We start from the raw sequence: 15,665 nt of genomic DNA, 5'->3' as shown, positions 1-15,665 counted from the left end.
TTAATAAAAAGCCTTAACAAGAGGAGAGGCAATAGAAACGGAAAGAAAAGAATGGCTGTAAAAAACACCTTGAAGGTAAATGGGCAGTGAATAGTGACCTTGGATGAAGAAAGCAAACGAGGCATCCAAGATGACTCCAGGAGCTCTATCCTCAGTGAATGATGATGTCACTGAGAGAAATGGCAAAATCGGTTGTTCTAAGGGATGAGTTTGGTCGTAGTGACCGTGCTCTCTCAGAGGGCCATCTGGATGAAGATGCTGAACAAGCAGTTGAAAAAAAGGATTTTCTGGAAAGAAACAGGGACTGAGAGGATAGATCCAGGAGTCATCCACAGATGGAGAGTTAAAACTGGCAGAAGCAGATCAGATAGCACTAAGTACAAAACTCTGAAAAATGATTGCATTTGAAGGATAAAAAGAGAAAGTTATGTAGAAAGGAGACAAAGAGCAGTAGAAAAATATTCAGAACAGCACACTGTCGGATGAACCAAGAAGTGCATCTTAAGAAAGATGAAACAGTCTATAATAATGATAATAATCGTGATAATAAAAATATAGCTACAAACAATGTTTACCAGTGAGGAGCCAAGTACTTTGCACGTATCACCTCACTGAATTGTCACAGCACCTTCTGAGTCATTTTCCCCATTTTTACAGATGAAATCAAGCCTTAAAGAGGTTAGTAAATGACTAACAACAGTTCACATCGAGAGGGAATAGCAGAGCCTGTACTTAAATCCAGGTCATCTGACTTGAGAGCCCAAGTTCCTGACCACTACACATACAGACGGCCTCCTTTCATCAAAAGACGAAGAGGGAGAAAAGGCCTCTGACTCGGTGACCAGGTCCATTGAGAGCCATCTCGGCAGACAGATTGGGACAGAGGGCACATTCTGAAAGGTTGCAAAGTGAGTGGGTAGCAAAGAAGTCATGAAAGCAAGTATAAAAATCTGCACATGAAAGGAAGGAAAGAGAGTGTGCTAAGTAAATAGGTCTAGGCAATAAAATTGTTTTGTTTTTTCTTTTAAGGGTGAGAAGGCTTAGCATAGTTTATCAATTCTGGGCCTGTCTTTGTAAATAAAGTTTTATTGGAACAGCCACACTCACTCATGAAGATATTGTCTATGGCTGCTTTTGCTCTACAATAGCACAGCTGAGTAGTTGCAACAGAGACCATACAGGCTGTAAAGCCTATTTACTGTTTGGTTTTTTATAGAAGAAGTTTGCTAACTCTTGATTAAGAGGGTTTATAAGATGGAAAAGAAGCGATCAAAAGCAGAGGTGGAATGTTGAGTCATGTGAAGGTCAGAGGTGGAGTGTCGTCATGTGAAGGTCTTTCCTAAACAAAGACCAGAGACAAAAACAAATATGTGAACAATTATGAGACTGCAATGTTTCACTGAAACATATTTTAATCCCTCAGTGTCACCCGGGAATGATGACTGGCTATGCGGTTGGCAGAAGTAGTCACAGAGGGTCTATTCTTTCTGTGTTCCTATTTCTGGAAACTTCAATAAGAAGTTTCAATAAGAAGGAGATAAATCTCTCCTAAGGTGACTGAAACAATTAAAGTCTGAAAACTGCTAATCATCATGTCCTAAGAAATCCCTAAAGCAAAAAGGTGGCAGTATACCTACTACATAATGACTCAAATAATTCAGAATGATTTATTCACCCATGCAGAATGAAACATCTGTATATGCCTCCTGTGTATAATTTCCTCTTGATTGAGAAGACGAAACCTACTTTTAAGAATTAGCATTAAAGGTTGTGGCAGTAATTTTTTTGGATGAGCAAAACCCCTGTAAAGGAGGAAAAAAGTTAAAAGGATATTGTATTAAGAAAAGCCTGCATTATGGTAGCTCATAAAGGAACCCAAGGCAAAGGCTCAGTGTAAGATTTTAGCACTCTCATTGCTTTTAGTGTTAAACACTAAAACCAGGAAATAACAGTAAACCATAAGGTACTAAAGGCTAATATTGGTCTGCTACAGGAAAACAATTTAAGGCACTGGTAAGGTCAAAATAATGTTTTCCTTCTCAAAACTCCCTGTTACTTCACTAATATTCATAATTACTGTTTTTCTTTTTCTCAACACATATCGCTTTATTTTTCCTTATATAAATAATACATGCTTACTGTAAAGCATTCAAACAACACGGTGAAGTATAAGAGAATAAAAATCACCTAATCACAGCACCTGAGAGAACCATCATTAACATTTTGGTGAACACTTTTCACAAATCTCTATGTATATCTATGCAGTCATCCATATAATTTTACCTACTTAAATATTACACGCAACTCATTTATTATGGACATCATTCCTTCATTCCCTTTTAAGAAAAAAGAACAACAAAAAATTAAAATGACACTCCAACCCAAAGCAGTAAAATACATATTCTTTTCAAGAGCACATGGAACGTGCTCCAGGATAGATCACATGCTGGGCCACAAAACAATTCTCAATATATTTAAGAAGATTGAAATCATACCAAGCATCTTTTCTGATCAGTATAAGACTAGAAATCAACTACAAGAAAAAAAGTGCAAAACCACAAACATGTGGAGGCTAAACAATATGCAACTAAACAACCAATGGATCACTGAAGAAGTCAAAGAGGAAATCAAAAAACACCTGTAGACAAATGAAAATGGAAACACAATGATCCAAAATCTATGGGACGCAGCAAAAGCAGTTCTAAGAGGGATGTTTATAGCAATACAAGCCTATCCTGGGAAATAAGAACAATCTCAAATAAATAACATAACTCTGCACCTAAAGGAACTCAAAAAAGGAGAACAAACAAAACCAAAGTTAGTAGAAGGAAAGAAATCCTAAAGATCAGAGCGGAAATAAAAGAAATAGAAAAGATTAATGAAGCTAAGAGCTGGTTCTTTGAAAATATCAACAAAACTGATAAACCTTTAGCCAGACTAATCAAGGAAAAAGAGAGAGAGGGCTCAAATAAATAAATCAGAAATGAAAGAGGAGTTACAAGTGACATTACAGAAATACAAACAATAAGAGATTACTACAAATATACACCAATAAAATGAACAACCTAGAAGAAATAAATTCCTAGAAACATACAATCTCCCATGACTGAATCAGTAAGAAATAAAAAATATGAACAGACCAATTACCAGTAATGAAATGAAATCAGTAATAAAAAAAAAAATTCCCAACAAACAAAAGTCCAGGACCAGATGGCTTCACAGGTGAATTCTACCAAATACTGAGAGAAGACTTAACACTTACCCTTCTCAAAGTATACCAAAAAATTGAAGAGGAAGAAACACTTCCAAAGTCATTCTATGAGATGAGTGTTACCCTGATACCAAAACCAAAGACACCACAAAAAATTAAAATGACATCTGCCCAAGGTAAGAAAATAGAACAAACCATATAAAATGGTCTCAAATGACAAAACTTTCCCTACCAGTCAGTTCCTCTCAATCTGCTGAAATAAACATTTTTGAAAACCCTGTTTTAATTCTTTTGGTGGCTTCCATTTTAACTTTAAATAGATTTACATCTGTATTTTTTATTTATGAATTATAGAATATAGATTATTCCATGAAACAAAAAGTAAAAATTTAGTATACTTATACTACCACTCACCTTTCTCCCTCTTCAACTCCGAATTTTAATTAGTTTCATTACTTTTACATTAGAATTTCCAACATGTAAATTTTTTAGTGTAGCAATAATTAGGTGTTCCCTTCCTGTCTAAGTTGATATTAAAATTTTAAGTCCACTAAAATGCAGGTATAGAATTATGATTATGGGATTCATAGAGAAAGAAATGTAATCCTGTATCTTTTAATTCTGCAGCTCAAAGCAGATTTTCCCAAAGTGGCAACTTTTTAAAGCTTTCTTTCAGCTCTTATAACTTCTATGATTTCGTTTCTGGTTCAGTTTCTTATTTATACCTCGTATTGTATACTTTCTTGTTTTTCTTTGTTACGCTGGAGAATTTCCTCAAAAAGCCTTTTTTCATATGGAATATTGGGGGTAAAATTTCTGGGTCCATGTCTGAGTACAGTTTTAGTCTGCCCTCGCATCTGTTTGATAAAATGACTAGATATAGAATTCTTGGTCCAAAACAAATCCCCCTCTGAACCTCATTTGTTTCTAGCAATTGAGATTGAGGCTAAGAATTGGTTCCAGTTCCCTTGTAAGATAGCCTGTTTATTCTGTCTGGAACTCTTTAAGATGTTTTTTCTTTATTCTCTGTGTTCTGACGAGGTGTGGGCCTTTACCCATTCATCCATATCAATTTCAGTAGGTCAACCCCAAGATTCATATGAAATGCTTTTCTATTATTTTCTCTTTTTTAACTTTTTCTATGATTCTTTTTAAATTTCAAGGTTCCTATTAGAAGGCTATTGGTCACTTTTAATCTCTTCATGATTCTGACTTACTTTTCTCTCATATATTTTATCTGTCTTTTTACTGCATGTTTTAAGATTTTCTCTTGTTTTCTACCAGAGAAACAGCTTAATTTGTGCCCTATTGGTTAATTTAATTCTATATTACAGTCTTCATATTTTCAACTGCTAAGCATTGTTTCTTATTCTCTGATTATTCTTTTTCATAGCAGCTCATTCCTATTTTATGGATATAATATTGTCTCAATTCCTTCTGAACTTACTTATTACAATATTTTTTTAAAGTCCTCTGCCGTACTCTGAATTATCTGACCTCAGTTCTTTGGTTTATCTTCTTCTTTCTTTGACATCCTATAGGTTTTCCTCAAATATCTTATGTTCCTTGGTTTTGGTTAACATTTTTGGAGGAAAACATTCCATACTTTTTTTATTCTAAAGTTGGGTAGAGAGAAGAGGAATGAAGTAAAAAACAGTTTAGTTTCTCTTCAGCACTTGTGTTAATTAACATTCAACAAATTCTTAATTATTCAGAAGAATAATTCTTAACAAATTCTTAATTATTCAGAAGAATCTGAGAATTTGTTTCCTACTCATAGAAGTGAGAGGGAGTAGAAGAAAAAGAATAGGATGTCTCCAAAGTAGCAAATTTGATTACCCTCAGACTTTTATCATCTGTAATCCAGGGTTCCTAATAGTTGTATATAAATCTAAGATACACCTTACTGACAATCTTAAAAGGCAGAAATCATCAACAATGAAAAATGCATATTTAGCATTTCTAAACTCTACTTAACATTTGTTGTCATTTTCAGAAACAGGTTCTTACTGCCCCATTGGGAATGATTCAAACGATAAAAATCCTTGGTCCCTGGTTCTTTAAAGGGTCAGTTCAGCATGTGTAGGAGGAGGAACTGTCACTGGGAGAAGACTGGCACCTTCTTACCTGCTGCGTGGTGCTGGTGACAATGCCCTGCTGTAGGCGGTAGGCCTGCTCTTGAAGGTATTTTCTAGTCTCGTGATTCCGGAGCAGATAGTTTTCTATCTGGAAATTAAGCACATGTCTCTCTCAAGAACACATTTCAACTCAGCAGAGAGTAAAATCATAAGTGCAACAGCCAGTTGCTAAACTGAAGACCCAAGCAACTAATTCACACATCCTGCCAGGGCCTTGACCCCACAAAACGTATGAGATGGGGAAACTAGCTATTGTCGTGATGCATTATGGGTGTTTTTAGTTAGAAATTTCACTCGCAGGTAACCAGGGTAATTTTTATGTGACTCAGTAGTTGACAAAGATGAGCAAGTGTTTAATTGCCTGCAGGGTTAGAGACCCCTTTTAGTGACTTCTCATCACTTTCCTGTACACGATCGCAATCTTTCTCTCTCACAAATTTTTAACCACTGAACAGTTCAGAAGCTAAATAAATACCTCTACAGTGTATGGATGGTCCTTTCTGAACTCCTTGGCCTTATCCACCAGCACTCAGAAAATTCTTTATTTTAAGGGAAAAAAGGAGAAAATAGGTACAAAATTGGAAGGATACAGGCTGGTACAACTCAAAACCATATACCAATTTCCTTAATCCACCAGGTTTACATGTTTTCTCAAAAACAGGAATGCTTTTAGCAAAATTACCAAAAATAAGAAATGGATTTCTACAGAAAATGAGAAATCTTGAAGTTGCTTGACAATCTATATTTTTATACATAGACAATGTTTTATGAAAAATTCAAACATACAAATGATAACTAGATTGAAATAAAGTATTGAAGAAGAACAATATACAATGGATATATAATACATTGAAAAATGTAAACTATTGATTATAATGAATACCTATTAATGTGGTTTTTTAAAGAACGACTGAGATGATTAAGTATGCCATCTATTTTTTTTCAGTTGTTGTTTTTATTTGTTTTCATAATGCAACTTAACCATTTGGCTTCTAATTTGTCACTACAGTTCCCTGGTTAAGAATTTCTAGTAACTGTGAGGCTTTCAGGATTATTACATTTTCATTTTCATTTTGCATATGCTAAAATGACTACTACTTAATGCCAATTAGGAATAATTAAAATATAGGCTATAATTATTATCATCCTTGGAAACCATAAAGCAGAACAAAATGTACCATTCTACTAAACATAAATGAAGATATTATAAAAAAAGATCCCTGAAATGAAGCATCATTAAAGTGACACATTAATACCATGACATTATATTACATTAATTTTCTCTTGCTGCTTCCCAAGAAGTCATCTCTTTCCAAGGTGACATTACCATCAAGGTAGAATGTCTTTGCTAAAAAAAGATTCTGCCTAAAATATGACAGGCACGCTGCCACCCAGCTTTGGGTGATTTTGTTTTGTTCTTCTACATTTGGCCTCATTAAGCCCTGGCCATGGGCCAGTTCTGAGAGCAGCTTGTTTATTCAGGAGGCTGAGCTCACACACAGGCAGTGCACCCAAGGCTGGCCCATGCGCTTCCAGGCCTTCCCCAGGTGCACCAACAGTGCTTCACAGACTGAGCCCGCAGGGAATATTTTAGCAAAAAAAATAAAAGTCAAAGCTCATTTCTAAAAGCTAGTGCAAGGGGAAGGAAGAAAAACAATGCTTAAGTGTCTTTAATAACGGTGAAAGTTATTTGCTGAAAGTATTTGCATCTGGAAAGTTTACAAGGTAAACTTTCCTTCTGTGCACCATTAGAGACCAAGACAGAGAACCAGGACAGGACAGGGGCCTGACTCAGGTCAAAAGGAAAGAGGAAGAGCCAAAAGTGTCATTAAACACATTTGCCAGTACCCCTGGGCAGCAGTGACCTGGGAGACAGTCTACAGTCAGTCAGACATCTTCAGTCTCATTGCTGAAAACAGCAGCAGCACAGAGGGCAAAAAAATTCTGTTTTAATAAAGGAATCTTATATTTAAAAAAAATAAAGATTGAGTATAGAATCACAATATTGTTTCTCAGTAGAGTAAAATTAAAGAGCCATAATCCTTCCAGAGGACAGTTCTGTTAAAATGAAAACTTGAGGGGCTTCCCTGGTGGCACAGTAGTTGAGAGTCCGCCTGCCGATGCAGGGGACACGGGTTTGTGCCCCGGTCCGGGAAGATCCCACATGCCGCGGAGTGGCTGGGCCCGTGAGCCATGGCCGCTGAGCCTCCGCGTCTGGAGCCTGTGCTCCACAACGGGAGAGGCCACAACAGTGAGCAGGCCCGCGTACCGCAAAAAAAAAAAAAAAAAAGAAAAAAGAAAACTTGAATATATAAGAGCATAGTTAAATACTATAGGGAAGAAAAACCAATAAATATGAGCTTTAAAGTCACCAATTTTCATTTAAAAAAGACACAACTTTTATAATTAATATATTTGCATACTCTGCATTTGCTCTTTGTTTATTCTTTTAACCTCCCCTCTTTTTGTGCCTTCTCTGGTTTTAAGTATTGTATATGATTGCACTTTTCTCTCCTTTCTTAGAATATTAAGTATACTTCTTTATAAATATTTTAGTGGTTTCCCTAGTGTCTGCAATATACATTTACAATTCATCCAACTCCTCTTTCAAATAACACTGCAGTTGTCCCTTGAACAAACAGGTTTGAACTGCACAGGTCTGCTTATAAGTGGATATTTTTCAGTAGTAAATACTACAGCATACTTGGTCCATGGTTGGTTGAATCCATGGATGAAGACAAGAAGGGCCAACTATAAGGTATACTCAGATTAAGCCCCATGCTGTCCACGGGTCAACTGTATACCGTTTCACAAATAGTGCAGGTACAGGTACATTATAAGGGAGTATCACCAATTTCTCCCTTTCACCCCTTGTAACACTGTTGTCTTAGAAAGTATTTCTTCTTTATTTTTGAAGGAAAATATTGCTAGATACAGAATTCTAGGCTGCTGGGTTTTTGGGGTTTTTTTTCAACACTTTAAATAAATATTTCACTCTACTTTCTTCTTGCTTGCATGCTTTGTGACTCAAAGTCTGATGTAATTCTTACCCTTATTTCTCAATATGTAAGGTATATTTTTCCTCTGGCTTCCTTCAAGATTTTCTCTGTCTTTGGTTTTCTGCAGTTTGAATATGATATGCCTACACATCATTTTTTTTTTGTGGGGGAGGCAGTATTTATCCTGCTTGGTGTTCTCTGAGATCCCTGGATCTGTGGTTTGATGTCTGTCATTAATTTTGGAAAACTGTCAGTCATTATTACTTCAAACATTTCTTCTGTTCTTTTCTCTTTCTTCTCCTTCTGGTATTCCCATTACCAGGATGTTCAATGTTTTGTAATTGTCCCATAGTTCTGGGATCTTCTGTTCTTTTTTCCCCCTATTCCTTTTCTCCTCTTTGCATTTCAATCTGAGAAGTTTCTACTGACATATCTTCAAGGTCAATGATTCTTTCCTCAGCTGTGTCCAGTCCACTGATGAGCTCATAAAAGGCATTTTTTTGCTTGTTACAGCATTTCTGATCTCTAGCATTCCCTTTTGATTTTTTTTAGAGTTCCTGTCTCTCTGCTTTTATTACCTATCTGTTCTTGCTTTTTTTTTTTTTACTTTTTCCATTAGAGCCCTTAACATATTTGATCACAGTTATTTTAAATTACCTGTCTGATAATTCTAAAATCTGTGTCATATCTGAGTCCGGTTCTGATGTTTGTCTCTTCATACTGTGTTTTTTCTTGTCTTTTAGCTTGCCTTTTAATTTTTTGTTGAAAGCCAGATATCATGTAGCTAGTAATAGGAACTGAGGTAATCATCCTTTTAATGTGAGGCTTTTATGTTCATCTGGCTAGAAGCTGAGTTGTGTTGAATGTCTGCTGTAACTGTATATGGCAGTTAATTTCTTCTATTGACCTTGTTTATGTCTCCCCTGCTGTTTTGGGGTTTCCCTAGAAATGCCTCCTTAAATAAAGTGTCTTACAGCTTTGCTTAGTTGTAATTCAGTGTTATTATAATTGATTTGTGATGGAAGTATAATACGGAGGGGAAGCATTCTATAATCATATGATTAAATTTAGGCTTTTTTTTAAAATTTTTTAAAAACCAGGCCTGAGTCCCTGGACTGTGACCTTCAGAAGTGTTTCTTGGCCTTTTTTTTTTCCCTCCCTTATGTGCAACAGGAAGGCTGGAAGGGCTGCAGTGGTCTGTCTTCTACTAGGTCAGATAAGGCTCTGGTAGAATAGTTTCTCTTGAGGGTAGGCCTTTGTTATGGAGAACAGCATGCTCTGAGTGTACTTCAAAATGGTTACTTTTTCCCTTCCCCCTGCCAGAAACAGGAGTGAATTATCCTCCTCCAATCTTCACTGTGATAACTTGGGTTCTTGTAACTAAAACCCATGCAAAGGTCAGGGCCTCCCTAAGACTAAGCACCTAGGAGTATTTAGCTTCTTTTTTTTTTTTTTTAAGCTCTTAAACTAGTCCACACTAAGCCTCCAGCAATTCATCAATTACTGTTTAAGCATTCCTCTGAGTTACCAGCTCCATTAGCTTCTGCCCCTGGTAAGCTTTGATTCTCTGTGATTCTCTGTATTACCATCTCTCCAGTTTCCAGGGTGACAGTTTGCCTTGTAACCTCAATTCTCTGGCAGACCTAAGAAAAGTCACTGATTTTCTGTTTGTTAAGCTTTTTTTTTTCTTGTTGTGAGGATGGCAATGATGACTTCCAAACTCTTTACATGTCTAATCTGAAACCAGAAACCTTGTTTCTGTAGAATATGTCTTTTGTTATAAGTTGACTAATATCCTTTAGGAAAGTGTAAAGATAGCGAACATTTGTATATTGCTTTACCGTCTACAAACTGCTTTTCACATATACCACCTCATTTGATCCTCATGGACACCTTAGGTAAATTACTTAATCACTCTGTCCTTCAGTTTTCTTACCTGTAAAATGAGCATATAATAGAACCTACCTCATGGGTTTGTTTTAAAGATGACAGATGTTAATTTATGTAAATCATTTAAAATAGTGTCAGGCACCCAGTATAAACTATATGCTAAGTGTCAGCTAAATACAGTTATTGTGTAGCTTTATTTTTTATGTAGATGGAGAAACTAAAGTTCAGAAAAATTAAATACATACTGAATTTACGACGCTGGGAAGAGTTTGATTTAGTCAGATCTTCTGAATCCAAACCTTAGATGGCTTCTTTTGCTACACCACAGCTTCCTATCCCCTCCACTCCTAACCTTACTCCCTTTAATTCACTGAATGTCTAAAGAACATCCAAGCATGCATGCCAGGTACTGCGCTAGCTTCTGAGAATAAAACAAGATGAAAAATATAGGCTCTGCCTTCAAAGAGCTCACAGTCGCTCGGAGGAAAAAAAAAAAAAAAGAGGCAGGTAACTTAAAACAATGTCACAAGGCCAGTGACAGAGAGAACCACAGGAAATTGTGAGAAGACCACCTACCTAGCAGGGAAAAGGGACTCCAAGAAGTCTTCCTGGATGAACTGACCCTTGATTTCAATCTCAACAGATATGCACAGTAGTGGGGAAAGCACGAGTATCATCTAGAGTCCAGCAGTGATTCTCAAATGTTACAATCATCAGGACAACTCAGAAAAACACAGATGGCTAAGTCCCACCCCAGTTTCTGAGGCCCAAGAATGTGCATTTCTAACAAGTTCCCTGAGGTAGAGCAAAACAAAGACTAAGGGTTCGTAAGAGATGAAATTGGCGGTGAATAGGAGGCAGATCCTGGGCAGAAATTCATGATAAGTTAAGGAGATGAGGCTTTATCCTAAAAGCCACCAGGAGGAATGGATTGAACGTTTTAGTCTGATCAACTTCACCATGAAGGAAGATGGCTATTTTTGACCGCAGCATGGAAAACAGACAAGAGGATGTAATCATCCTGGTGAGAGAGGATGAGGTTTGAATAAAGGCATCTGTTATAGGAATAGAGGGAAGGAGAGTTAATGAAGAGATTTATGCGCTAGAATCAGTAAACTTGGTGACTGATTGGCTACAGAAGCTATAGAGGGAAAAAAGTCAAGCTTAGGAGATTGGACAGAGGGTGGTACCACCAGATGAAAGAACAAAGAGGGAAGAAAGATTTAGAAGATTTCCCAAATAACATCATAATAAAGGTGGAGCAGGCTTCCTCAGATGGGAAATATTTGAGCACATCTAAAAGTAGAGAGAAAGGTAGCCATAACCATAGAACGAGAAGGATGAAGATATGAAAGAGCGAGGGAATGACTCACAGGGCAAGTTTCCAGCACAGGGCAGAGATGTTGGGGTCAAAGGCACTGAAGATGGCTGGGCTTTGAAGGGGAAGGTACCCATCATCCTCTGGGGTTGCCAGAAAGGAGGTGGGCATGGGTGTGGATTCAGACACATTTATAGACAAAGGTGGTAAAGCGAGATCTCAGTAATGCCCTAAATTTCTGGATGAAGAAGGAAGGGAAGGCTCTAGCTGTTGAGGATGAAGGGGAGGAAGGTTGTGCTAGCTGTCATTCACTTGTACACATTCTCCAATGGACGAAGAGGGAGGTATCCATGCCTAAGTCTGGCACGCTGATGCTGTAAGAATGTTATTTTACTCCATTTAAATTTCATGACAAGTTCTAGTCTTTATTTTATTCCTCCCCCAGTCATGCATTATGCCAGTCATGATCCTAAGAATACAAGCTAATGTGAAAAAAGCTTTGCAAAAGACAAAGCACTGTTCGTATGTTCAGAATGTATTATTCACACAATTCCACTCGAATGTGAATTTATTATAATTAAGTTACTGATCCTTCAATACCTTCTGCAGAGCCTCTTCTGTTTTTTCAGGGTTTGTTTTTAAGGCTTGAGAAGCATCATACATAGGAATTGGCATAAATCGCAACGTGTAGTTCCTAGAAAAGGAGAAAATGGTTTGTTTATTTGAAAATAACTCCCTATTATCTTAGTTCAGCACTTTTAAAATCTGAAAAGAGCTGCCAGAGTGTCTTAGAAAATTCTAAACTACCGGACCATCTTAGGCCCCTCGACTGCAGGTAGGTGGTCCTACCACCCGTGCGACACCACAAGTGACCTCGTCGATCCACGCTGTCCACAAAACCTACGCAACTTGAAGGAATCTGGTTTTGTTGTTCTGCTTTCAGTTTTCAGTTACAGTAAGGACAGGAGTTTCAAATTGGAACTGGAGAGATGGTCGGAGAGAAAGGCTGGGAAAAAAGTCCAGCATCAACTGGCTACTTGGATTTTAGTCACCGACAGATCTGAAGGTAACTTGATGACCACAGTGACAACGTGACAGACAGACCCGGAACAGTAGAGGAAAACCCCAAAATAGAACCAAAACATTTGCTCGCCGAGCCAAGGATGTGAGCATCCACAAAAACCATCTGTTCAGGCTCTGGTTCCTTTAAATAACCAAGTCCAAGACCAGTGACTGTCTTTAGAAAACCTTCCTGCTGGCTCAACAACCTGACCTCTGCAGGGCCTGGCAGTGGGCATCCCAGATCAGCCCGAGTGCCCCAGGCTCTAGACACCAAGTAAAGCAACTGTGGAACTCTGGGTCTATGTAATACCTCACACGGCTGTTGCCCGGCTGATGAGACACAAGAATGCGAGGGTGAGTCATTTTTGCGTGAGAACTCTAGATCCGCACTCTGGCCTGTGTTCCTGAACTTGCTACGAAGTGCTGTGCGTCTGGATGAACGCTCACACCTGCTCCCCTACCACAAACTCTAGACCTGGAGATGCCTCCTCTCCCCCAACCAAAATGCATCTGTTTCTACAAGACACTCAGGAAGGATGACCCTGTGGGCCACGTGTTGGCAACCGGTACCCATGCACCCCACAGCTGGCTTGTTTCAGGTCTCTCAACAACAAGGAGCATTCATGGTGGAACTCTTATGGACAGTCAGGTGGCTTCTACTGGAAGAATAAATTAACAACTCATTCCTAAAATAGGTACTAATAATGAAGAAATAATAAAGAAAATAAACAGTCATCTTAATAAAAGCAGCCAATCTGGATGGTTACCTAATGGGAAAAAAAAAAACAACTGTTCTTCATCCAGTCCAACTGACAAGATGGCTTAAAGTAAAATAATCAGCAAAGACAACGCTGTTATTTCTATGACTTTAATTTTTACCTTAGCTTTGTTTGAGCAAAATTGCTTTTGTTTGACTTAAGAGGAACCAGCCAACTGAAATTAACAGATACTACGTCTCTTTTCGCAGCCTTGAAGCTTTTCTTTTCCCTCATCCACTTTTCATCATGCTTCAGACCAGTGTGGTTTATTTAAACCAAATGTGATTTCACACCATTGGCATCTTGTAGCACAGAGTACATAACAGACTGTGATCAGGGAGTTCTACTTTCAATCTGGAAACGTGGAGTGTTGAGGCTGCATCCTCTTGGCTTCTCACAAAGACCTGCCTGGGCTGGCAGTCTGCAACATCATTAGAGTGGCAGCTGTGCTGTGAGCACCCAAATGCAGCAATCTGTAAATATATGTTTCCACTCAAAGGTTCTGTGTGCAATAGGTGTAATTACAGGAGGTTCTGCAGTTACAGAAGTCTCCCGGGAGAAGTGGCCATGACGACTGATGGCATAAGCTGCCTTATCCATGTTTAGCGATGGCTGGTGGTGGCAGCAACTTTGACTTCCTGGCTAAAGGAGAACCACGGGATTTAGAACTGAAGCCACTTAGAGATAATTTACTGTGATTTCTCACTTTATAAAAGAAAAATTCATCAATGAGGTGAAATGATCATAGGCTCAAGATCATAGGCTTATTGGTGACAGAGCTGGGGACTGAATGGAGGGCTCCTAATTCCAGGTCTAGGCTTTTATCCAGGTCACCATGTTGGGCATGACAGCTCCACCTGAGGGGCCGTGCATGCAGGAAAACACAAAATAATGAGCACCCCCTCTCCCTCCTAAAAGGCCCAACTTCTATGCTACTGGCCCCTAATTTCCCTCCTACATTTTGTAACCTGTCGTTTTTAATGCTATAAATCTGCTTTGATCATTTCTACCATTAGAATACAATAGGAGGATTGAAAAGCTCAGAAAGAACCAGATTTCTAGCATTTTTTCAGCCACGTTTGTATTCTTCTTTCCTCATTTAGTTTACTGGGAAAGTAAATTTGACAATAAATAATAGTTGCAGACTTTAGTTACGAAGGTAATTTTAAAAAAGCCTTTTACAGGAATGAGACCAGTGAGCCCTGGTCTTGCCATTTCCTCAATTTCATTTTTATTTTCTGGACCTCAGCTTTCTTCTCACCACTGGATTCAGAGTTGTCATCCTGGGCAAAAAAAGTGAGATCCAGTGGAAGGAGATTTAAAACCACAAGGAGAAAGAAGCAAGGTGACCGCTGTGTAGCACCCTCCACCCCACCCCCCTGCAACCATGATCTTGTGTGTTCTGTGGAATAAGCATCTCTGCTCTCATTTTATAGATGAAGAAACTCACACCAGAGGAAAGTCAACGTTGGTCTTCCCAGGTCCCATGGCTGGTTAGCAGGAGACTAATCAGACCCAGATCTTCTGATTCCCAATCTACTGCTACTTGTATTACCCCACAGAGACACAAACACCATTGGTTCTTTTCTATTTTTCTAGACAGAAGTCCTAAGTAAAACTTACTTTTCCATAGCAACAGCTATATCTTGAAAGCCTTGGGCAGTAATGTTGTTCTTGTCCCATATAACAGTCCTGTTTGGAAACCAAATCACATAAATGATCAGATACTTAAGAATGGAGGAAGTGATTCTCCCATTGCAGGTAAATCTCTTATAGGCAACACTGTCTAGGTATTTTAGTACAATGAGCAAGGAATAATGTTCAGCTTTGTTTCAAACAAACATTTCCCCCAACATTAGATTCCAAAGCCATTCTCTGCTCAAGTACTATGAAAAAAACCATACTTAAAAGCAACAGCACACACATTGACTTACCACTAAGTCACCTAATGCTTTGCTAGCCAGAAAGCCCTATTTCCCTGATATTCTCCCAACAGATTCTCCAAACAGCATTCTAGTATTCAAGTCTGAGGCTGAAGTGATTTATACAAGAGGCTAAACAGTCTCACGTCCAACAGAAAGAATTCCAGATACTGAGACTTTTTTCTCTTCTAAACAACTAGAGGGACAAAGTGGTCATATTTTCTGACATTTCATCACTGCCCTGACGTGATATGATCAGCAGTCCCAGCAACTGAGTTCGCTCTGCTGATAAAGCCCCAGTTACTCTAGGAGGTGGTTTACTTTTTAAATACAAAATCTATTTTGGAAGAAAAGTACGACTTTCCTT

General features: G+C 38.2%; 1 protein-coding gene across 14 annotated transcripts in view; it reads right to left on the bottom strand.

The window, feature by feature from the left end:
- The window catches only part of CARMIL1 (capping protein regulator and myosin 1 linker 1), a 434,292-nt gene that overhangs the window by 78,015 nt on the left and 340,612 nt on the right, over nt 1–15,665 (bottom strand). For 13 of the 14 annotated variants that reach the window (XR_002178325.3, XR_002178324.3, XM_073810414.1 and 10 more), the window contains 3 exons: nt 15,000–15,068; nt 12,157–12,250; nt 5,339–5,437 (listed from right to left, as the gene is read on the bottom strand). Coding sequence is in view for 12 of the 14 variants with exons in the window: in XM_073810414.1 (XP_073666515.1) it covers nt 5,339–5,437; nt 12,157–12,250; nt 15,000–15,068 (262 nt within the window). In the remaining 2 variants the exon portion in view is untranslated. The remainder of the gene's footprint in view (nt 1–5,338; nt 5,438–12,156; nt 12,251–14,999; nt 15,069–15,665) is intronic. The other variant, XM_073810413.1, reaches the window with a different exon arrangement.

Source organism: Tursiops truncatus, chromosome 10, assembly GCF_011762595.2.
Source record: "Tursiops truncatus isolate mTurTru1 chromosome 10, mTurTru1.mat.Y, whole genome shotgun sequence".
Classification (NCBI taxonomy): Eukaryota; Metazoa; Chordata; class Mammalia; order Artiodactyla; family Delphinidae; genus Tursiops; species Tursiops truncatus.
This window is presented reverse-complemented; position numbering and strand designations above follow the sequence as displayed.